Source organism: Fopius arisanus, unplaced genomic scaffold (assembly GCF_000806365.1).
Source record: "Fopius arisanus strain USDA-PBARC FA_bdor unplaced genomic scaffold, ASM80636v1 scaffold00005, whole genome shotgun sequence".
Lineage (NCBI taxonomy): Eukaryota > Metazoa > Arthropoda > Insecta > Hymenoptera > Braconidae > Fopius > Fopius arisanus.
Genome location: NW_011887744.1, coordinates 711,445 through 735,522, shown reverse-complemented (window position 1 = coordinate 735,522; position 24,078 = coordinate 711,445). Strand labels below are relative to the sequence as shown.

General features: G+C 40.0%; 2 protein-coding genes across 4 annotated transcripts; both read right to left on the bottom strand.

Moving 5' to 3' along the window:
* Window positions 1-810: 810 nt before the first annotated feature.
* Window positions 811-10,990, bottom strand: LOC105273318 (uncharacterized). 2 transcript variants are annotated; one of them, XM_011315685.1, is made up of 10 exons: window positions 10,902-10,990; window positions 10,307-10,460; window positions 7,367-7,490; window positions 7,205-7,290; window positions 5,862-5,957; window positions 3,917-3,979; window positions 3,690-3,773; window positions 2,069-2,306; window positions 1,729-1,989; window positions 811-1,417 (listed from the first exon to the last, which is right to left on the bottom strand). In XM_011315685.1, the coding sequence occupies exons 2-9, from the start codon at window positions 10,379-10,381 to the stop codon at window positions 1,886-1,888; spliced, it is 870 nt and encodes a 289-aa protein (XP_011313987.1). In that variant the 5' UTR covers window positions 10,382-10,460; window positions 10,902-10,990; the 3' UTR covers window positions 811-1,417; window positions 1,729-1,885. The 2 variants fall into 2 exon arrangements, with proteins under 2 accessions (XP_011313987.1, XP_011313988.1); XM_011315686.1 differs by having other exon boundaries at window positions 811-1,398; window positions 2,072-2,306.
* Window positions 10,991-11,804: 814 nt separating this feature from the next.
* Galk (N-acetylgalactosamine kinase) lies at window positions 11,805-16,445 on the bottom strand. 2 transcript variants are annotated; one of them, XM_011315684.1, is made up of 10 exons: window positions 16,428-16,445; window positions 15,933-16,268; window positions 14,924-15,087; window positions 14,669-14,842; window positions 14,361-14,565; window positions 13,280-13,388; window positions 12,890-13,182; window positions 12,724-12,835; window positions 12,438-12,633; window positions 11,805-12,224 (listed from the first exon to the last, which is right to left on the bottom strand). In XM_011315684.1, the coding sequence occupies exons 3-10, from the start codon at window positions 15,043-15,045 to the stop codon at window positions 12,047-12,049; spliced, it is 1,389 nt and encodes a 462-aa protein (XP_011313986.1). In that variant the 5' UTR covers window positions 15,046-15,087; window positions 15,933-16,268; window positions 16,428-16,445; the 3' UTR covers window positions 11,805-12,046. The 2 variants fall into 2 exon arrangements, with proteins under 2 accessions (XP_011313986.1, XP_011313985.1); XM_011315683.1 differs by lacking the exon at window positions 16,428-16,445 and having other exon boundaries at window positions 15,933-16,426.
* Window positions 16,446-24,078: the final 7,633 nt, after the last annotated feature.

The window sequence follows — 24,078 nt, the reverse complement described above, 5'->3', positions numbered from 1 at the left end:
GAACAACAGGTGGTATGTGCGCTACATTTCACACAGAGAATTAATGGTGCAATATTCTCTCGGGATATTGTGTTCAGAAGGGCGGGTGAAGAATTTATATACCGGGATTCTCCTCAAAGCACTGATTACTGGGGCATGTACATGGAAATAGAAGGAAATACATACTCGTCGCTAAAATAATATTTATCTACGAATTTTCCCGTTTCTGAAAATTCCATTATTTTCTACGCAGTGAATATTTATAAAATTAATCCTTGATTGATGGAAAAATTCGACTCCAAAGAAAAAGTCACTTTCCCGCGACAAAAAAATATCTCGGTATTTTTCGGGAAAAATTCGGTTGAGGGAAACGAGGGATTCCCATAAGAATGAATTTCCCCAGAAATCCCTAGAGAAACAAAAATTTGAACTATTGTTTAATTAACTCCGTATCAGGCACGTCCATCCTCAGTTACTTCCACAAACATAATTACGATTATTGATGGATCATCCGGAATAGTCGTGGGAAAATTCTACCACATGTTCTATTGTATTGTTGGAGAATCGATAATTCATATTGGGTATTGGTCTGGTGTTCCGCGAGCGATTAATCTCCTTGTCAATAAAAGCTTTACATACGTAACTAACAGTATTGGTTCACTTGGGTATTAACTTCAAGGAATTAAAAACCAGGTGAACTATTCAGAGTGAAACTCAACGTATTTATTTATTCTGATAAAAGTAATACATATAAAATACTGTACATCTAACGAAATCATGAATTTTATTAAAAAATTGAATAACTGTATCCATAAATTTATATATTATCCTTATAACAATAATTTTCAACGATACATAATTAGGGTATGACAAATTTTTCAACGGAAATCATTGGAATTCACGAGGTAATGTCTAATTACCGCTGCGGAATAAAATGGATCATTAGGAGTTGTAATTTAACTGTTCCATTATCCGACGCACACTAATTTTCAAACTGATTGTGATCATCAATTATGGATGCAGCGACTCTCCAGTCTCTCATTGACGCACCAGAAATTATGTAACTGCACAGATCAGTTCTCGTAATTATTCGCCAGCTGTTCATAGTAGTTGACGTCATAAATGGGTGAACACTCGAGTATCTCCGTTCTTGACAGTGGTACATCAAATAAATTTCCCAGGAGACATAAAACCGCAGAAGAATCGCGTGTTTGGCATTTTTTCTCAGTCACATCATGCATGCAGAGGACACACGGAGGGAAAAATGATTCGATTTTTCACTTCGTGGATATGAATGTATCGATCCGCAATGAAATTGAATTTCCCTCATGGGGAAAAACGAAATGAATGGTCCAACGAATCTATCCGCTCCCATAATGTCTGGCCAATGTACCAGCGGTTAACCGAGTTTCAATTTTCCTGGAACATAAAATCAGGACTATTTGTCCGATGATTGCAGTTTCATCATCAATTACGAGACATTTTTCATTTCCTCATTTATCCTGATACCCAAAAATCATGAGTCAAACGTTTTTACTACTCCATGATATCGCGTAAGTAAATAAAACCAGAAAGACGACACGTCTATCGCAGCGAGGAAATTTTACAACGTAAATGCGTTTCGATGCTAGACTGATGAAATCTTACATCAGAATTTCTAATCTCCTAATCAACTCGTTCCCTGTCTGCATGAGTGCAGCCACCCAAATCATCCAAACAAATACAATAAAATCAGACTTAAGTACTTACCAACGAAATCCCGTGGAATCTTTACCTCCAGACTCCATGATCGACATCCCACTACTATATCAATCACAACAAGTGAATATTAGCGTTTGTACTTTTCTCTATTCTTATTCCTGTATCTCTGAAAATGAAAAATAAATCTAGATATCGTATAAGTCCTTTAGGATGGCCCATTGGGATGAAAATTGTTGGTGGGTGGTACGAGTAGAGAAGGTGCTGTCGTCTCATTCTCCAGTGGCCAGCTGATAGTTTCTCCACTGTTATCTGTCATGGAGAAAAAAAACAATTCATATTCTCTGTTTGTTCTGTTCCGGTAAAGACTGTTGGGTAGAGAATAAAATACCACCGGACTTGGGTGCTTGACTGCTCGATGGTGGAGTATCAGGAAACTGTACGTGTTTCCGGGTTGCTTTGGTACCTGCGCTTTTCTCGGAGCTTAGAATTGTTCTGTATGTCGTGGGACTTTGCGCTGGTGTTGTTGATGTTGTGGGTTTGGAGTCATTGTTTGTTGCTGTACGCCGAGAACTCAGACACGATGTGGCTGTTGTTGTGGGTTGAGCTGCGTATCGAATAGCCGGTATCTGATCGAACATCGTCCAATCATCAAATATTACGTCAATTAGGTATTGGCAATTAGGTAATTGCTGTGAGGGTTATCGGGGTAATTGAGATGGATAATGAAATTATTTTTAAATTGTTGGAATTAATGAACATCTACCGAAAGTTTTTTTTCATTTTTCTCCCTAAATAATGACCACTCTGACGATAAAAACACTAAATAACATTAATAATAAATCATAATAATTAATAATCATCATTTAATCATTTCACTCCTGAAATTGCCATTCCAATTATTTTTTTTTTCATACAAAAACCCATAATTTAGTTAATTTTATAAATAATCGTTTTATTTCTCGTATTTTTAAATTGAAATTACCGCCAGCTTCTCATAAAATTGTGTGGAAAGTTCGTAAAAATGGTATTCGCGATTTAATCCGGAAATCTACTAAACACAGACCCTTGAGACGACAATATCTTCTCACAGTCGACTCGTCCTCGACGGACAATATATGGAGTACTTGAAGTATCTTATACACGTCCTCATGTTACAGAGAGGTTTACTCGAGTAAAGGGATAAGATGCCGCTGAGGTCAGACCAAGTACTCAAGTACGCCCTTACGATTATTGACGTTAAAAAATATACAAGTGGGTTTATCCTCGCAATCAGATCAATTGACTCCATTCCATGGGCATCGGATATTTTTAAAACCATCAATTTGGCATGCATTCGTCAATCGACTGTGACATTTGCTTTTTCAATTTCCCATCAGTTAATTTCACGATGATGTGTTTGATTGACGCGTATTCCATTTTATCAATCACTTCATACCTACCGAGAAAATGGTGGATAAAAAAGATATGAGGGAAGACGGAATTTATCTGGGATTAGAAACCAATCGGCTTTATGATAAGACCCAAGGGTCTGTCTGAGCTACCTCAATTATTCCCGAGTGTTTCAATTCGCTCTCACTTGATCTCACTTTGCGCGCAATTACGGTATGCGAAAGCTCGAGACCCAGATAAAAGACTATTTCATTCACTCTATTCTTTTTTCACTGTCATTTTTTTATCACCATTATTCTACCCGCGCGAGGATGAGGGTCTGAGGTTGAGGAATAAAGAGGGACAATTGAGAGGACAAAGTGGAGAAAAAAATTTGGGAACACGTGTGTCTTCTACAGGCACTCAGGACACAAGAGATTTAACGGGTCAGTGGCAGATTCAAGAGGCTCCAACGCCTGGAAATAACGGATACTGGGGATACGTTGGCAAACGATTTTCGGAGGCTTCGGGGATAACCCAGGCAACAGGGAGATGAAAAACCTCACCCATGGACATTTTTATTTACACATATATACACATATATTTATACATATGTATCTTTTTTTTCAGAAGACACTCACCCTGTGTTCACAGTCGTCTGACGCTCTACCCCTACCAGCTGTGTACTCTTGGTACTGCGAGATAACGCACAAAAGGGAATAAATCTGTAGAAAAAAATGTCGTGACAGAAAGAAAATGATAAAAGAGCTGCGACGCAGAGGCAAATAAATTCAGACACTTCGATGGTTAAAATTTGAGTATAAGAAGCTTTTAAGAGAACAGAAGTTAAAACAAAGGGAGTACTCACATTGAGACAGAGGAGAAAAAAATCCAGAGTGTAGACCAGAGCACTGATGGGACTGAATCCGAGCTGGAACACAGTAGATGACATATATCGATCGACAGTTCCTGTGAGTAAAAGGTGTTGGTGTTGTGCTTGAAAAATAGACCGGTCACTACAAAAGCGCTGAGCAGCACAAGTGTCCACTGCACCGTAAAAACAAAGCCAAATAATTTTAAATAAAAACTAAAAATCCATAGACTGGAGTACATCGAGTGTACCCTATTCAAAAAAATTCAGAAGCCCCTGAGGCTGGGATTTAACGTGCGACACTCCGGGCTTTATTCTCCTATGAATTATAATCCCAACATTTTTCAATGTTTACCTCCAATATGTGTCCGCTTCGAATGGAAGTGATAAATGTATTGGACATCCGGGTTTTTTCGTCGTGTTTCTTGTAAAAAAGTGGAAAGTGTCAAGAATTGATAAATTGGTGGTACAAGAGCTCATAGGAGTGACCCAAGTCCTTTCAAATCGTTCTCTCTTGAAAAAATATCCTGAGGGAATGGTCTCGGGATGAATATGAATTCGTAATGGATCTCTTTAGCATAATTAAAGAGAGAATTTCATTAAAGCTGCCAATTGGCTAGCTCCAGATGGTTCTCGAGGAGTCGGCGATTATTTCGATGCAAAAAATTGCATCCTGGGGGATGAGGGAGGGAAATGATAACGATGTACAATAATAACCGTTGGAATAACTTGTTTGTACTTATTCGGCACGGATGGGGGAGTAATCTACTTATATTCTTAGCGATAATTAATGGTCCTTTATACCTGGGGAATTAATTAAATACCTGTATCTCTGGGGTCGGGAGATGAATAATCACTCGGGCAATCATTGGTTGTCGTGCTTTCCACCGATTAATCGTGAGATATGAAAGACGATCGACTGATTCTTGATAGTTAAGGGGAGTCAGGAATTGGTAGAAGGAAATAAATCTTGGTATTACTTGCGGTCATTTCAACAAATGGGTTTCTATTTCCCAGGAATCCGTCGATTCGGAATCCATCGATTCGGAATCCATCGAACGGAATTGTCGAGAAAATAAATGATTTGAGACTTGAATCGATAGCATAAATCAAAAATATTTTGTCTCATTTTGTATTCTCGAATTTCGAATGGCCGACGTTAAAGCTGAAGTTTTAGTACTTGAGGTCGAAAATTAATGAGACATTTTCCTCGAAGTTTTCCGCATGTGAAGCCGGTAAATTCCGGAAGCACGGGTTTCGCTCTCCTTCGCTGAAACCTGTCGAGGAATATTCAATAATATCGAATCGCCGATGATATCACAACGGAAATATCTCCGGTCTCTTTCACTCCTCGCATCCGGAAGAAATCGGGCATGCAAATATCCATCAGCGTACTTTGTACTTTTCGAGGAAAAAAAGAAAAATAAAACTTAGAAAATGTTCACTCGAGGTCCAACCGAGCGGAACATAATAATATTGAATATCTCGGAGTACTCGAAACCCCAGATCCGATGATTCCCCGAAATTCCCTGAATCGCGGAGTGATCGATCAATTTATCGGTGCTCTCCCGAGATAAATGCACTCTAAATTGATATTCGATTGATCTCCCTATCATTTGGACACAACGAAAATTGCGTGCAGTACTCCAGGGAATGGGGTGTCCTTTTTTCTTACAACCCTCGGTCCATTCGTTCCAGTATCTCCTGGACAACGCCCTGCAGCTCGATAAATTCCTCAGCAGCTGTTACTCCCTCGATATCAAGATTTTATAAGATTTTATCCCACAATATTTCATAAACAGACCCATCAACACCCAATGGAGGAGTCTAACCAATCAATATCAATTATCTTCTTCATTCATTAATAATATAGATAAAAAATTCTGGGATAATTCGTTATCTAATTAATTAATTAATCAATTAATCAGAATATGGAACTTACAGAAGAAGAACAGAACAAGTAGAGGGTGTGACTGATATCCACAAGACTGCAGGTGATGACTGAGCAGATCCAGGGTATCATGAAGAAGCGTTGGTCCTGGAAGCATTAAAAAATAATATAATTCTCACCTGTACTCGGTTTGTGGGCCATTTGAAAATAATGTCGTAACTCAGTAAATGAGGCTTGTCAATTACGTAAATGTCAGAGGTGTTAATTGCACCATTGGGTATTAACTTGGAAAACAGCAATTTCCGCAAGCACCGAAATACCTTGAATTATAGAAAATGCTGGGAATATTACACGCGAAAAGCACCACCTCGTTTTCCATCAGGTGCTTTTCCATTCTCTATTATCCTGTATTAAAGTTAAATGACTCTGGGATTTTATTCCATCTTTTATGGGCAGTCTGGCATTTCCGTGGGTATGGGAGAAAAAAAAAATAGATGCACACGTCGCCCAGGGAATTTTATACCATTACGAATATATTTTCATACCGGATAAACGTATTAAGTTGACGGTTGGGTATAATATTGGTGAATTTATTTGCCATTCGAGGTCTCGATTTCAGTGGAGTAATGATACTTGTTTTCTGGGTGAGCGTAACTGGCAAATAACTCGAACTAGTACTTTCATTTTATGGTGAAAGCACCGATGATTGTGTACTTTGGACTACGACTATACGAAAAGTGATAACAAGTCCAAGCAATACCGGAGGGCTATCAAAGCTGAGGAGGAGTTTAACTAGAAAATTTACAGTATCAGAAAGTGATACAAAGAGAGTTTATCCTTCTTATAAACCGTCACTCCCATTTCTCCCCCAGGAACTCATCCACCCGGAGCTGTATTTTTCCTCCATTTCCCCGGCGTCTATTTAGGAATCACTGTAACAACTTTGAGAGTCATGAGACAAGGAAAAATGTGTCATCCCAATGGATAAATAGAAGAAAATTTTCAACTGAGAGTCTCCATCATCCAGAAGTGCAAGTCCTACGGAAAATCTGTTGAAGCGAATCGGTTTGGGTCGTCATAAAAATAGTAAAAGAAAAATAATTTCTCTCCAGCCCCAGGCAAGACACGTTTCACTCATTTGGGACGGAGTAACTGACCATCCTGGATACGATAGGAGAAGACAAGTCAAAGTCCCAAGGCTTATGTGTCGACGTTCCTCCAGGAAAATTGCTGTGGACCTGAACGCTCGAGAGAATTCCACAGCTGGAATTTTCTGTCTCTATTTATTATCTCTCCACTGGTGCTCCAGGGTGAGGGGATTGGGTGGTTGTACGACGTATTAAATTGCCTCACAGTCTTTTCGCCTTAGAAAATTAATCCACGTTGGTGTGTACCTTGAGTAATCCATAAAGCAGAAGTATACAAGCGACAACTCCACAGCACGAGCATATTAGCAGTATGACGTTGAATCTCACTGTTACTGAGGGCAAAGTACAATAATAGTTAATACATAATTGATGATTTCTACAGGAATCCATGGAATCGGATGGACTGACCTGGTGATACCGACTCATTCTCAAGGAAACTCGCTGATTGAGGCAATGAACGATTTCCGGAGAGGTATTCCTCCTCTTCCTGCAAGACTGTGCCCGTCGACATGGCGATCAGGGTGAAGTAGATCTGAAATTAAATATTAATCCTGAATATTTAAAAAAAAGTCCATCAATAAGTCTATAACAATATATTTAATACAGTGTCGATATCTTTTATTCTATGACAAATATACATTATTTATTCATTCCGTAATTAATTAATCTGCGAGTGATTACGAATTTAATTATGGAAACATCGATTTATATCATAAATGTCGGGATATTGTTGTTGATAGATACATTTAATTTATTCCGATAACTAAAAAATCTATCGGACATGTTGGTATTTGCATTATCCATAATTAATGACAATAATTCAATTAAGGAGCGGAAGAAATGGGAATCGATCGGTGAGCAGTGGCACGAGTCCATTAAATCCTGTGGAAGGGAAATATTTAAATTAATTGCACCCGAGGAATTTTCAATTTGTTCTAGGTACAGGGGATGCTGTGTTTTTATATTAAAAAATTTTCTGCTGTTTCACGACGGAGACGACGAGTTTTCCCTTTTTTTTTCGTGAATCGATTATTTAGTCCGCGCTGTTTCAATCGATATCAACGAGGTGGTGGGTGTGTCTTTGAGGATTCGTTAACCATGGGAAATAGTATTGTCTGTGCAGCCTGAGTACTTTTCACCTGCTCCATTGTCTCTTTTGTTCTCTTAATTTCGAGGATTGTTTGAAGGACTGGAGTGACGAGGATGAGAGGTGAAGGAAAATAATGAAGTCCCTGTCAAGATTCGGGGAACAACCGAGACAATTTCACCTCCTGGGATATTCTGGATCGAAAATTTTATGAATGAACCATTGAAATGTCCAGGGACAGGGATCATATCTCCACTGATAATGCAAATTCAGATGAATGATCTCGCGTTAAAAAAATGAACATGAAAAAGCTTCTCTCGTCGATTCGTTAAAACTCTCAAAAATTCTCAACCTACAGAACTCGTGATTAAACGATTCCTTCAACTTTTTAATTGCACTCAATCGATATCACTCTTGTGCCACTACTTCATAACTCGTTTTATCCATTGCACCCAACGTGCAGTTAATGCCCTGGAAAGTCTCGTGCGGTTTACGAACGTTTCGAACTTTTACTCAAGAACTTCGTGTTCTACAATAGATTTTTCGTTATCCCTCCAAGTTTTACGAGCGATAATGTATTGGAGGTTTTCAAATTTTGCCTTTGCAATGTTATTATAATTTTACGATTTGAGTTATCGCTGGTGTTTTGGAAGGGAATAGTTCCTTGACGCTGAGAAAATTATTCCCGAGGGAAATCCTGGGACGAGTGCTGGAGTGCGATATCTTCGGCCCTTCGGGCATTAATTCAATCGATTCCCGTTGAAGATGCAAGTTGTGTTTGGGAATTGGTATTTGGTGATTCTCAACTGTCAGATACTTCACCGGGTGAATTTTACCCCCGAGATCTACTCCGAGACACAACAATTCAATCCTGATTAAATCTCAATTCCACTCTCGTTTAAAATTACTCCCCTCATCTGGATATTTCATCTTAAATATTTAACAACAATTACAAATAATTGGCAATAAAAAAGTTAAAATGTTGCCTGAAAAGTTGAATTTCGCGGAATGTTTTAAGAGAAATTCGCGATTGTGTGAATTTTTCCGGAATAATTCTCTCCGCGTCTTGAAATATCGAAGAAATATCGAGTGCCTCCGAAGCACGTGACACAGAAAGATATAAAAACATAGGATTCCGCTCCATCAGAGCCTTTTTGCTCCTTCCCTGCGTAAATACCAGTTTCCAACCCTCAATACGAGTTTCGTGCGACAAGTGATTGTCTCTTCCCTGAAATAGTGAGTCGTCACGTTTGCTTTGTTTAGCGAAATGGAAAAACGGGTGGAAAAATCACCGAGAAAATTGGTGTAGGACGGGTGGTGGTGAAAATCCACTGGCCACCTTCCGTGAAATCCTGCAGTAAGATCCACTGGGTTATTTAACCCCAGGGGAGAAATTCGATATGAGCTAACGGTCCCAAGACAATATCACATGTCGAGCTCAAATCTCTTCTCACAACTTCCACCATCTAATGTCAGGAGTTATATTGTTACTTGTCTAATCCATTTGTCCTCATTTTCCGGCATTTACTTTCATCCGTACCTCCAGTACAACGTCAAAAGCCACCACCCGATGTTTCGCAATTTGCGTTTCATGTTCCGTCGGCTTTGATTGCTTTCCCCCATTTTTTAACGCAAATAAAAAATAATATACCGCAGGCGAATTTTTTTTTGTTGACAAACGTGTCAATAGGATTTACGTATTGTCCGATGCAATTGCTTTTTTGCTGCGGGCTCCACTGCAAATGCTCAATTCCAATTTTTTGTCGAATAAATGGCGATTGAAGTGGATGGGTAAATAGTGATTGGGTGCAACAAATGGATGGGGGATGAATGCAAACGGAAAATATATGACACGAGTCTTCTTGTCACTTGGGGGTATGAAACTCTGGTAACTTGATCAAACATTATGCATGCCGTCAGGTTGAGTGACACCGTTTTATTGAATGGCAACTCCCGTTGACGTTTCAGGAACAAAGACTCCCCGGAGATGTTTTAGAAATGCATGACTGTCATCCCGCGGTGGCATAACTCTGGTATTTTATTGCGAGCACTTGGGAATTCCATTCTTATAAGACTATTCGAGGACGACATCTGTTTTTGAAATAGAATCGTGAGGGGAGATGATTGGAGATATCACATTCGCGTCGTCTATTGGTTGATTTATTTTATTTATTTTTTTTTTTATTTAAAATTCTCGCACGTTTGTGCAGTGGGGGGAATAATTGATCTGGGTAATCGAATTTAGCTGAGTTGGAACTCACCCCGGTGTAGATGGCACAGGCGAAACTTCCCCTGCGGACGGATCGCCAGCAGCAACAGGATTGCATAATTGCCATGCCGCGAGCACATGGATCATCACCTCATCCAATTTAACGTGGGGCAGTTCATTAAGACTGTTTGCAATGTCTCTTTGCACTGTTGGAAAATAACTCTTCAAACTTCAGATGCGAGAAGAATTTCTTTGGATCATTTTTTACGGGAAATTTCAAAGGAATTCTTCAGTGACGAATCATTTGATCTGCGGAGTCTTCAGAAATTCAGGGGGACTTCCCTGAATTTTCGGGGAGTCCCCGGTTAATGGGGAATTGAATTGAAATTATTTGAAGTTAAATTTTCCGAAAAAAGTCCGAAAATTCAGAGTTCCATTGGAAAATAGGAATTCCGGGGAACCCCCGATTTTTCAAAATTGATTTTTTTTTAAATTTTTAAGATGAAATTAATTAGAAATTTAGGAAGATTTTTCAGTTGTAATTGAGTTTAAGCTCAGGTAATTGAAAAATCAATTGAAGTTTTGATCGGAATTCCAATGAATTGGCAAGAGTTCTGTCGATTATCACGGGATGGGGATTTAATTACCTCGATTTATCAGGCACTTTCGACGCGAACTCTTCGATAACGCGGGAATGATCGGTATCACGGGGATGAGGATGGATAAACGTCAGGATGGCTCGGTGCCGACTGGAGCGGTAAACTAGGATACGTTGAATTCACCCTCCGCGAAACGCGCGTTCAAATGGAAAAACGCATGCGCCTCCGGTGATTCTGAAGTAAAAATCGAGAGTATGGGTTTATTTTTTGATCAAGCAGGTGATGGGTATCGAGGGTCCAATTCGTTTTTAGAGTGGATGAATCAAAAGTTGAATCTACCATGAGTTTAAAAGGATCGAAGGGATCTGTCGGCCCTCGGGCTCTCCCATGAAATGTATAATGCTAATTTATCCGACGTTGAAACTTCTGGTCTCATTTAAAACTTTCTGGACTGAATAAAAAAACGAAAATAGGGAAACGTGTTCGATGGCCGGAATACATCGATGAAATTGCAATAAAGGGGACAGCTTGTGGGCGAGATCTAGGGGCTACGAGCTCGTGGGTTGTTTCTTCAAAAGACGGTATCATAACGTGCGCCTCCAGGTGATTGCGAAATTGTTTACGGGAACTTGTGTGTGACATCTCGAGGATTCAAATGGAGGCGGAGGATATTTCAGTATTTTCCAAGGGAAATTAGTTGAGAGAAATTCACTCGGGACTTCATTGCAGTAATTTTCCATTAGGCCGTGGTCTTTAATTAATCGCTGGGATTCGTGGAAGGATTCGTGCTCTTCAGTTGGGGGAGAAGTTTAATGGAGAGATTGCTCCAGAGAGAACAGTTTCATTGATTTTTATTGACATTTATATTGTACAGAATATTGCATTCATTTTTGAATATTTAAAAATCTTTGAGGTGTAGTTGAGTCCCGTTATAGTTTTACCTTTCTCCAATTTATTTTTTTTGTGTATCCGTTCTACTACCCCCGGGCTCTAGGATGAAAAATCAAACCTATAAATAAATATTCTCTCGTATTGAAATTTGAGATGAAAACATTCAATTTTTTAATTAAGAATTGCATCAATTTAATTATGGATTTAATAAAGAATTAATAGTCGCAGGGAACTCGTGGTGGGGGGAGTTGAATGGAGTCGGATTTTTCGAGTTCGCTTCCCCTACAGCCCCTGGCAGGCGACTATAATGGGAATTTACTGTACACTGCGGCCCCCTGGCCTGGTTCAGTCTTGAAGATCAATGTATCCATATCAGTCTCATCACTGAGGTGATATGCCTCTCTCATTTTGTCACCCAAGTCTTTTACGAATTCATCAGCTTTGTCTTTAGTTGTCAAGGCAATGACACATCCGCCCCACCTGGAACACGCGTGTCTCCGTGAACTATTGGTTCAACTGGCTCCCATTTTCATTTAATCACAAAAATTATTGCAAAAAGTGTTAAAAGTAAGACACTAATCTCTTATTAGTCTTGTAGTTCTACCGCATCTCTTGACAAAAAAAAAGAAGTGAAAATGCGAATGGAGGAGTTAATTAGGGAATTTCCAGAATCAAAAAAGAATTTTAACTCACCCAGCTCCTGTCAATCTGGCACCAGCTGCCCCACTGTCAATAGCCATATCAACGAGCTGATTCACCTCATCGATACTGCAATCAAATAGATACCGTAGACTCCTGTGACTCGCAATCATCAATTCCCCTAATCTCTGAATCTGGTTGGTACTCTCTTGACAACAAACATCCCGGAATTCGATAACTCTGGCAGCCTCTGATCCACCAATAAATCAAGATCAATGACTGAACGATTTAGGAGAACACGATAAGTGAGCGATTTAAGAGAGCATGTGAAATTGTTTACCCTCAAATACATGTTGAGCCCGTTTGCGAAGATGAAATTTTCGCGTATCATCGTTGTCAATTTTAACGATAGCTGACAGCTCCATCACCGATACTTGGAGTATCTGACATATCTGTAGTTTTAAAATGAGTCAATAAAAATGGAAGACTGAGGGGTAAAGATTTACCTCTTGTACGTCACAATCAGATAATTCCTGAGCGGCAATGTCTGCCATCTCCTTCAATGTCTTTCCCAGCACTCGTTGCACGTCAATCAGTATCTCAATGTCCCTCCAGCAAATGCCATATTTTTTAGCTATTATTTTAGCCGCCAACTTACACTCGACGACTCTTGTATTGTAGTTGTTGAATGCAGCTTTGTTGTGTCGCTTCATGCTATCAGCTATAACAAAGACAGCATCCCGCGGTAGTGTGACGTCTGTCGCACGTAGTGGGTTGAACTCTATCAGCTTTGCGGTGCCTGCCATGGAAAATCAATATAATCTGTATGACATTGTCGTAATAACGTCCCTTTTCATCGGGCTATTTAATGAAAATGCGGTCTGTAAGGACGATACCTTGCTGGGCGAGAAATGCTATCGCGTGATCCATTCCACCGCCCTCTGTTCCAATTAGTCTCTCAGCTTTTGCACTTTGCGTTGCCAGAATATCTTTTGCCAAGTGCAACTACAGAGCAGAGGGATAAGGGTATTATTGGAAAATTACAAGCGGTGTCCGGTGTTATTTAACCGGGAAAAATGTTCTGGGGAAAATCCTCCGGAAAACATCACCCGAAAAATCAAATTATTTTGATTCTTCTTCAATGTATATTTATTTATTCATTTTAATATTTATTTTTGGGGGATTGTGTCCGGGAATTTTGAGGGAATAACTCCGAAAAATCTTTCAAGAATTTATTTCGTAAAGGATATGGAATTGAATTATTTCCGCACTCAATCTTAATTTTGAAATGAGTAATTCACGTGGGGGTTACGACTGATTCAATTTATCATGGCTTTATATTTCAATTTGAGAGCAGAATTTATAAAATTTTGAGTTTGAGTTGTGATTTGGAGTGAACGCGCAACACAAATAAATGACATACCGAAATTAGCGTAGCTGGTTGGCTTTGACACAAATCCCGAGTTCTCAGTGAATGAAACATGAATGAGTGAAATTCAATTAGAGTGACTGAATGGAAAATTCAATACATCTTAGTGGGCTCGATGAATCTCTAACTAATAATCCTAGAACTATCTGAAATAGCTGCTATAAATTCGGTGAATGCTATTACCCTAAACCGACACATCCCCTTTACTCCAAATATTATTCAACGTCAACGATTTAAGTGACTGAAGCGTATCCCAGAGAAACTTCAACTTGATGCATAGCCCCAAGGCGGATGCGTCAGTTACTCAACAAATTTCGATCCAGTAAAATATCTTGGACAATGGAATTCAACTATCCAAAGCCCAAAGCCCTTTATCATCACTATCCAACTTAGTGTCTCATATTCACCACCACTTCCTCCTCATTCTCCCTTTTCGCGCTGATATTTTTTTATAAAAATCGTTGTAAAAAGTTTGAAAATAAGGCAGTCGCCAAAGTTCCCGGGGGATTTCCGTCGTCAAATGTCTCACATCTGATCGAGTCTATTACCTTGTTAGCGTGGGTAATGGCAAGAACACCGGAGCAAACGAGGGCACTGGAACTTGAGAGACCAGCTGCAGGTGGAATTGTTCCCCAAATTGATGTGTTCAAGCCACGAATGAGCTCGAGTCCTGATTTAGCTAGTTCAAAACCCTCAGTGAGACCACATACGAAGTATTTGTACCACTTTATTTCATGTCTCATCAAAACTTCACTAAAATAAATTCGTTTCTTCATTAATAATTAAACTACTGCGAGAATGTTTTAGTAATCGCAATATCGAATCGCAAAGGGAATGCAATTAACCATTGATTTACCGGAAAGATGATATCGACAAATCCATATCAATTTCTTCGTACTTGGGATCGATATTCGTTATCGATATTCTGTCATCTTTACTCTGTCCAATTGCTACGAGAATATTTTGTTCAATGGCCATTGGACACACCGCATATCCGGAGTAGTCGATATGTTCACCGATTAAATTCACTCTGGAACGGAAAATGTCATTGGGTGAATATTTCAATGGACTCGTGGATTCAAACGCTCCGAGTTACGCCATATTCATTTACCGGCCTGGAACCCGAATGAAAAATTCCGGTTTCGCTTTGTGATGGCATTCGAAATGCCACGCCAATTTTTTTAGTCTCGATTTTGCCGCATCATCTGCGGGGACTATTGGTACCTTATCCATTTTTTCAGGATCAATACGGACTTTGTTCTCTCTGAAAATAATCTGGAAAGGGGATGCAATCAACAGTTAGTATTAAAAATTCTCTTCGCGTTCGAAATTATTTTTTTTAATGTTTAAAAATTAATTTGCAAATGATAGATTGATGCGCGTGTTTTTTAAACTTCGGAGAATGACATTCTTGAATTGAAAGATTTTTCCTTGTGCGAAAGGAAATCATTCGGAGGAAAATAAATGCTGAATCAAATCGGCGGTTTTTCCTCGCGATCTCATTTCACGTGATAAGGCCACGTGATAATGTTTTCATTAATAAGTTTTGGAGTAAAATCCTTTGTTGTATCCTGGGGATTTAATTACGTTGCGCGCAACAAATTATCGGGAAAAAAACCCCTAATTTTTGCGGTAGTCTGATATTAAATAACATAAAAGCGCGATGAAAAAATTTTAATTAAAACCAATGAATCCGAGAAGAATTAAAATTTACACATCGCTCTTCATGATCTCGGCTGCAAGAATTTTCCCTACGAAAAAATAGATTTTCCTTGACTTATCTCGGCATTACTCAATTCTATCTCCGCCATCCTTTTTTTTTTACTTGAATCCATCTATTTTTATTTACCGATAAATCCGAAAAATGTTGCGTTATGAAATGTCTCGATCGGAATTGGGGGAATTCCCATGACACCGTTATCGTGCGCAGACACACAGGTGTTACCCAACGATATTGTCACGAAAAAAAAAATGGATACGGAAAAACCGGCATTTCCTCAATGCCGACAGTAGCTATTTAGATGTCACCGCGCTGTCAAATCAATTAAATCCCAAAGTAAATGTTAAATAATCCCCAGAAAATTCCAGAGAAACGCGTCATAATGGAAGAATAAACTTACCTCAGGAGACAACTGGGTTGGCTGCAATGATGATGATCCAGCAAAGTGGCTTATCAGGTGGCTGATTATTTCGTCCCCACCAAGGAGAAAAAAAAACCGTCCGGTATTTATCACACCGGCTGATACGATATTTCACAATTACGACCAAAGAGGATTGACTAAAGTAGAAGCTCAGTTCTGGGGGTTGGAGTGACCGTAGCGGCAAGGTAGTACTGCACCCCAAGAGAGGGAGGGCGCCACAGGCATTGGGGGTGTCTGCCTGTCAGTCGATTCGGTAACTTCCTCAATAGCAGTCCCGCTGTCAGAGGGACCAGTCAACGGGGTGAGTGTTATATTCTGCGTTATGAAATTGGTATTTAATAAAATTGAAAATTTTATGGAGTCACTTAAATTTTTTGCCCCCATGTAACCCTCAACCAAGTCCAATTAAGTGACTCCATAAAATTTTAAAATTTCAGCGAATACCAATTTCGTAACGCAGAAAATAAAATTCACCCTGTCGAGTCATCCCTCTGACAGCGAGACTGCTACTGAGGCAGTTACCGAGTCGGCTGACGGGGAGACGCCCCACCGTTGGGTGCGCCCCCTCTTTCTTTTGGGGTGGGGTACTCTCCCAGAACTGAGCCGCTCAATGGGGGTTTGAGTGACCCCACCGGCATTGTAGTGAGAAAGAGGGGGGCCCCCAAGAGAAAGAGGGGGCCGCACCCAATGGTGGGGCGTCTCTCCGTCAGCCGACTCGGTAGCTGCCTCAGTAGCAGTCCCGCTGTCAGTGTCAGAGGGACTAATCGACTGGGTGAATTTTATTTTCTGAAAATTTCGAATTTTCAAATTTCAGTGAATACCGCCTCGATTCTCATGCTCCCCTGATACTTTTCTGAAAATTAAAAATTTTTCAATTTCAGTGAATACCTCCTCGGTTTCCATGCTCCCCTGATACTTTTCTGAAAATTTAAAATTTTTCAATTTCAGTGAATACCTCCTCGGTTTCCATGCTCCCCTGATACTTTTTTGAAAATTTCGAATTTTTCAAATTTCAGTGAATACGTCCTCGATTTTCATGCTCTCCTGATACTTTTTCAAAAATTTCGAATTTTCAAATTTCAGTGAATACTTCCTCGATTTTCATGCTCCCCTGATACTTTTTCAAAAGTTTCGAATTTTCACATTTCAGTGAATACTTCCTCAAGTGCCATGCTCTCCTGATACTTTTTCAAAAATTTCGAATTTTCAAATTTCAGTGAATACCTTCTCGATTTTCATGCTCTCCTGATACTTTTTCAAAAATTTCAAATTTTCAAATTTCAGTGAATACCTCCTCGATTTTCATGTTCCCCTGATACTTTTTCAAAAATTTCGAATTTTTCAAATTTCAGTGAATACCTCCTCGATTTTGCGCCCTCTCTTGGGGTGCAGTACTACGATGCCGCTGGGGTCACTCAAACCGCCAGAACTGAGATGAGGAGCGCTAGATCCTGAAAGACATCACACGCCACCTCTTGGTACCTTAATAATACCAATAGAATTACACTACCGACCATCGCTGTACAGACCCCGGCATTTCCAACAACTAAATCACCTGAATCACCTGCTATCCAGCAGACAATACCGAATCATCCAATCGGCAACCGATCATTCCTCCAATAATCTCCAAAAACTTGAGATCATCTTCTGCAGGTGGACACGACTGAATCCCCAAAATCTCTACTGGTAGGAAATAAAAAAAATATTTAATTAAATATAATATTTAATTTAATTATTCCATGAATTATGATTACATCAATTATTCATCATTTCGTTATTCATCTCCAACTTTTTTCTCTGCTTCATTTAACGATTTAATATATGAAATTATTACAATTATTATTAATTATACAAGTTGCGAGATGATATATAATTAATAATGATTATTTAATGAATTTATTGAGACTCGATGCGCAAATGATTTAGAGGTAATTATTCATCCCTTGGATGATTCGAAGCGGATCTTTTACATCAGTTTGAACAAACGTTAGTTTAATTCACATTACATCTCACATAAATCCTCAGGATCTCTGGGTATATAGCAAGTGGAAGTACCGAGAAATGGGGGGGAAATGAGAAAACGATATAACGTACCGTATAACGTATTAAGGGTCCAGTGGATGGTGTGGGTTCAGTGAAAGAGCGAAGGAAATTCGAGAGTGAAGCACAAACCCTGATAGATAGATCCAGAACTCACTCGTAACTGATTCGAGACTGATTTTTTTTTGCTGAAACATCTCGTTCGTTGATCCGTGCATTTTCCAGGCCGCTTGTTTTATCGCTCACCATCCTCAGGGCCCTTTTTCCTGATCCCAGTCTCTGTTCGTGCTGGAGTGTTACAAGCCCCCACTATCGGTGTTATCATCCCATATTCCAGCAAGAGATGAGACAAACCAATGAATAAAAAGAAAATAAATTCAGTAATTTATCTCAGGATGACCTAGATCCTCCATTAATCGACCTAAATCAAATAATCAAATACTATTTCTGTAATCACTGGTGCGAAACTATTGAGTTCCATTTTGCCATTCGATTTATTCTATGAATGGTGCACCACTTGAGACTCGTCTTTGGCAAATATCTTTGGCGTAGAGGAAGCTCGTATTTCATAGAGAGAAAAATCCGGAAATGGCTGGACCGAGAGTGGAGTCGATGCTCAATCTCGAGAAAAAAAAATAGTCTCTAGTCAACAATCGGATGTCTCCTACGAGAGTGGGTATAAATTGAATCGAGGGGTTCACCACATCCGACGCATGAAATCCCTTGCACGCCCTTTAAATTTGTGGGGTAACAGCTAAAATTTTTGCCACTGCGTCGACGGTACACCATTAACAACCGGAAGGTGGTGATAACTTTTCGGAGAGTTCTTTGTTCGTGGAGAAAAAGGAAGGATTTCGAAATGTTACGATCAGAGAATTTACGGGGAGTGATGATTAATGTCTGGATGGAGGGAATTGATTGGATTCTGACGTCATCAAACCGCTAATTAGGTTGAAAGCAAAATAATTAGTTCATTTTTTTTATTTTGTGTTTATTGATCAATCAGTTAATTTATTGACAAGTAGGGCACATAAATAAATAATGAATGGATTTTTTATTGGACTCGGAGACTCCCGGTGATCGAAATAAATTGGAACCACGAGTTTTGGTTGAGTTATTCAGAGAAAATCATTCAATTATTTAATTGGAAGATTCAGGGGAGTATATTATTGTACGTTGAATTAATCGGACATTCGAGAACATGTCATGGTGAATATTTAAGTCAAATTGAATTTTTAAGTGAGGTAGTCTCAGCTCTTTTTATTTCGATTGACAATTTCATGAGATTTTTCTCCAGAAATTAAATCTCGGATTTACTTCGAGGTCAATTATTGTTGGAATTCGGTAGAATTTTTTTTTTATTACAATTTTATTGCAGAATTATATTCACAGGTCATTATGGAATCAATAAATATATATTTTGATGACCAGAAATCAGGGAAATCTGTAAAATAACGTAAAATGTAATTGGGATATATAAATGATACTTCAGATTCCACTCCTCGCAACTTTATGGAATCTCACGTAAAAATTATATTTCAATCCTCGACATGATTTTCCCCCGCAATTTTCCACCGTCTCCACGTAAAATTCCCGCAAGAATATTTCACATGAAAATTGCAATTTACGGTATAATTTCCACTGAATTATTTCCCTCGAACAATTAATTGAATTTTTTCCCATTTCTCTACATATCCATCAGTTTATCATCCATTACTCATTACACGCCGTAATTTCAATTAAACAGCGCGAATAAAAAAAAAATATTTCGTTTCACCTGTCGAAATTAATCGAAATTAGTTGAAATAATTAACCATTAAAAAATCTTAAAATTATTATTCAATTATCAATTACCATACATAATTATTCCATTGGATTTCGCAATTTCGTTCGAACCAACGCTAAAAAACAATGCACAATAAATAATAATATAAAAAATACGATAACCGATGTTCGGTAATTTTTATTGAATATCCTTGCGGAAAATGTGAAATAATGGGTAGCAACTTAATTCAAGTATTATATCAGTGGAGTAATGCCGTTGGTACCGCTATAAGGGTGTTTCAGTATTACCCACCTTTATCGTGAGTCGTTTGGAGCGATATCAGAGAGCCTGCCACCGAGAAAACGCGTGTTAGGTCTCGCGGTAATGCTCGACCAAACGCGAAGCGTTTTACGAAGGCCACAACGATGGTGCTTTGGCTATATAAACTCTGTTCACTTACCTAGTTGGACAAAACTTGTGCCACAATGCCAACGAGGGAAACGAATCAACGGTTTATATACACCACAGAGTTTGGTGGGGGAGGGAGGGAACATTGGTAACGACCCTGTTCCCCCCGTCCCACCCCTTTTCTCCCCTTTCCACCCCTTTCCTCCCCTTTCCTCCCCGCAGTCCACCCAACGACCGCAGAGAGATCGTTTATATATTTTCCCCAAAACGATTGAAAGCACTTTCAATGATTCCCATCCCCTTCCTCCCCCCTGTTGTCCCTTCCTCATCCTTTTCACCCCCTTTTTACCCCCTTTCCACCCCCTTTCCACCCCCTTTTCACCGCTTTTCCACCCCCTTTCCACCCACCAAAACTGGACATACTCAGTGAACTCCAGTACCCGTGAAAAATCGTCGCGTTTCGCTGATTCCTCAATTCCCACCTCTCAGTTTCACCAATGAAAAACAATATTGATCGATTTTACGACACCACTTTGTCCAACTCGTGTCATTTAACTCGTTCAATGTTATCATTTGAAATGCCACCGAAATATTCATGACACATGGTAAAACATACCGAGAGGGGAAAAAAAAAAAATTCAACCAATCAACTTTATCGCTGATATATTTTTATCACTGGTGAAAATTGATCGGATAAATCAGTGGGTACATGCAATCACTTGATTAATTAATGAGTGACAAACGGTGGAACGTCATGCCGATTGCAAAATGAAAAACTGTTTTGTCGTTCAATATCTGATAAAGGGATGATAGGCAGGAGGTAGGGGGAGGGGCGGGCGGGGGGTTAAAATCGATGCAGTTATATTTCTGGGGGTCAGGTGTAATTGAATTGTTGGACATGGGGGATCAAATGTAAAACGAAAAGACATGTTGGAGAATCGTTTGGTGAGAAATGGCAGGTTGCTTTACTAAAGCCAAATGGTGGCAGGGAAAAAGGGAAAAAAGGATACGGGGGTGGTGGGGGAAGGGTGGGTGAGTGTAGGTGAAGGAGGAATATAGAGATAGGGGATGGGAAAGAGGATGGAAAGAATGGAAAGAATGGAAAGGATGGGAAGGATGGAAATGATGGAAAGGATGGAAGGAATGGAAAAGATGGAAAGGATGGAAAGGTTGGAAAGGATGGAAAGGATGGAAAGGATGGAAAGGATGGAAAGGATGGTGAGGATGGAGAGGATGGGGAGGATGGAAAGGATGAAGAGGATGGAGAGGGCATGATGCTTCTTGGCAGTAGTAGGAGGTGTTGGAAATCAGCCGGGTCAATGCGAAGCCCCAACGAGAGTCGAGTGTTGGAGGTGGGCATGAGCCAAGGCGAAGACGACACTTGCTGGTCGCCAAGAGCAACGTACCAACAATCCCGTTTAGTACTTGGCCCGTTTCGACGACCAGGGGTTGAAGTTGTACGTTAGGGGAAAAGAGACGAGCCAAGAAAATGGGTGGGTGGTGGTAAAATAAGAGACGTGGAGGTGGAATCAGTGTGAAGGGGTAGCGTGAAGGGGGTGGATAAAATGAAGAGGGAATATTTGGGCTGACTGTGGGTGAAAGTGGGAGGGATGGAATTGGATGGGAGAGGGACGGTGTGAGGTTGGAGTGGAAAAGCGTTGGGACTGTATGAGTGAAATGGTTTTGGTGTTGTGGGGTGTCGGTGGGGTTATGTGCCAAGGGTGCCCTGGTTGGTGATGCATTGCGCGAACTCCCCGCGGCTAGGTCACGTGACTCCGTCCCCCCGGCCTATCATTGATCGTTCCCTGGAGGAGCGTTGGACATGCCGTGTGCCAACGCTCCACCGTCTCCCACTAGCCTACCCTCACTTACGCCCATATAAAACCCACGGGTTATCACTTTCTTCCTGCAGGAGGACTCCCTCTGGTTTCCTCTTCGTATGCCTCCAGGACAACATCCGCTGAATATCTCTTCAGTAACTTTTTTTTTACGACATTCTCAGGGCAGATCACAATTGCAGATCAATGTTCCTAATTTTTTTTTTACGGGCATTAAGCATTTTAATTGATTAGTTCTGTCGAGTAGAAGGTAGAAGTCGTGTGGGTTATTGGGATGGACGTAATTGACGGACGGTGTGAAATTATTATAGAGAAAATAGGAGTAGAGAGGGTGAGGTAGTGATGACAGGGAGTTTTGCGCAAGAAGACACAACCAAGAGAGAGGTTTTCCTGGTGGAATTAAGAAGAGCAGAGGTACGAGGATAAAACAGAAAGCAGGAGACGAGCACTGGGAGGGTGAGAGTTGAGTGAGGTACAAGAATAATTGAAGGCGTTTCCTTCACTCTGACTCAAGATGCAACTGAGAAGAGGATGAGGCGGGTGGAGGGTGGTTGTTGATGAAGGCACCAGATGTTATCTTACTCGTTGCTTGGGAAGAGTAGGCTGTTTGACGCCATCAACTTTTAGACAATACCCGGGACTTGCGTCAAACTTTGAAGAAATCAAATTATTCTCACAGAATCATTACTGTACATCTCACCTGAAACGCGAGTAAATCGATTCCGGGAATTAATGAGATCGTCCCCCATGTTCTGGTCAATTATATATTATATATTATATATTATATTATATTAAAACGATGAATAAATGATTTAACAGGTCATCAAGGTCATGCCGATATTCGAAAAATACAGCGGATAGAAAATGAAGTTGAAATTGATGAGGAAAATTTTACAACGGATTGAGAGTCCTGTAAGAACGATTACCGATCGTTCACGGATGAAGAGGAGTAGTTGGAAAAAAAAAGTCAAAGAAAGAAAAATCGTTTTCACGTGGCGAATGATTTGATCGCCTCTTTGGATAAGGAAAAAACGGTAATGTGGCTGCCTGGTGGAGCCTCCAAGAGTCCTCTGGACGCTCCTCTCGATGGAATAGCGGGAAAACGAGTCTAGAGGAAAAATGCCAATTGAATGGAACGGGACAGGGGTATAGTCTTTATCGGTGGCCATCTTACTTGCGAATTGAATCAAAGACAAACGAAATGAGGAGATATCTCCAAGTGGGAGGTGATGCGCCCGTTCGGCGGATTATAGGTGACGACATTGTCGCCCTGGGGGAGTTGTAGACTTAAAACGAAACCCTTAATCAATGTCGCCGTTAACTCGGCTGACCCGCCAGATAAATGACCGGAAATGACGGCTGCTGATAAGAAAATTGCTTACGCTAACTTCGTCCTCTACACACCGTGATTTTCGGCGCTGGAATTAAAAATTTCAAATCAAATTTTCCGCAATTCCACGCCCATCCCAATGCAAAAAGACATTAACAATATTATTATAAATGATAATTGAATTAAAATGATTCAACAAATTACAACCCAAAAAGTGAATCTACCTTCGCCTCCGTTCTCCCCTTAACCGCGTCGCGTCGCGTAATCCGATTTTCGCCAATCCCTCGAAATCTATCGTCGATACGCAAATTACGGTGAAATCCAAAATTATTCCTCATAAAATTCTTCAGATTTCACTACTCCATGTTTTTTTTTGTATCTCCGATATTGCGGCCTCGGTGCCGCTTTGAATATCGAAATTATTGATAACCAAAAAAATGGATATCGAGTAATAAAAATTGGTTGGATTGGGGGTAAAAAAAGTACAAGTAAAATTCGAAAGAATAGTGGATAAATAAGAATGGTTGGAATGTTACGGTGTTGGAAGAACGTTTGGTTTACATTCCCATCTGATTTACAACATGGCATCTCTTCCTTCTTGCTTCCACGCGCACAAACGACAAATATATCGAGGTATTCCCGAGGAATTGAGCCACGTTCTTGTACCCCACCTCACCACCTCTTTTCGCGAACGCGTTACCGAGGTCACACGAAATATGTTCGTTCCATGGACAATTTGATCCC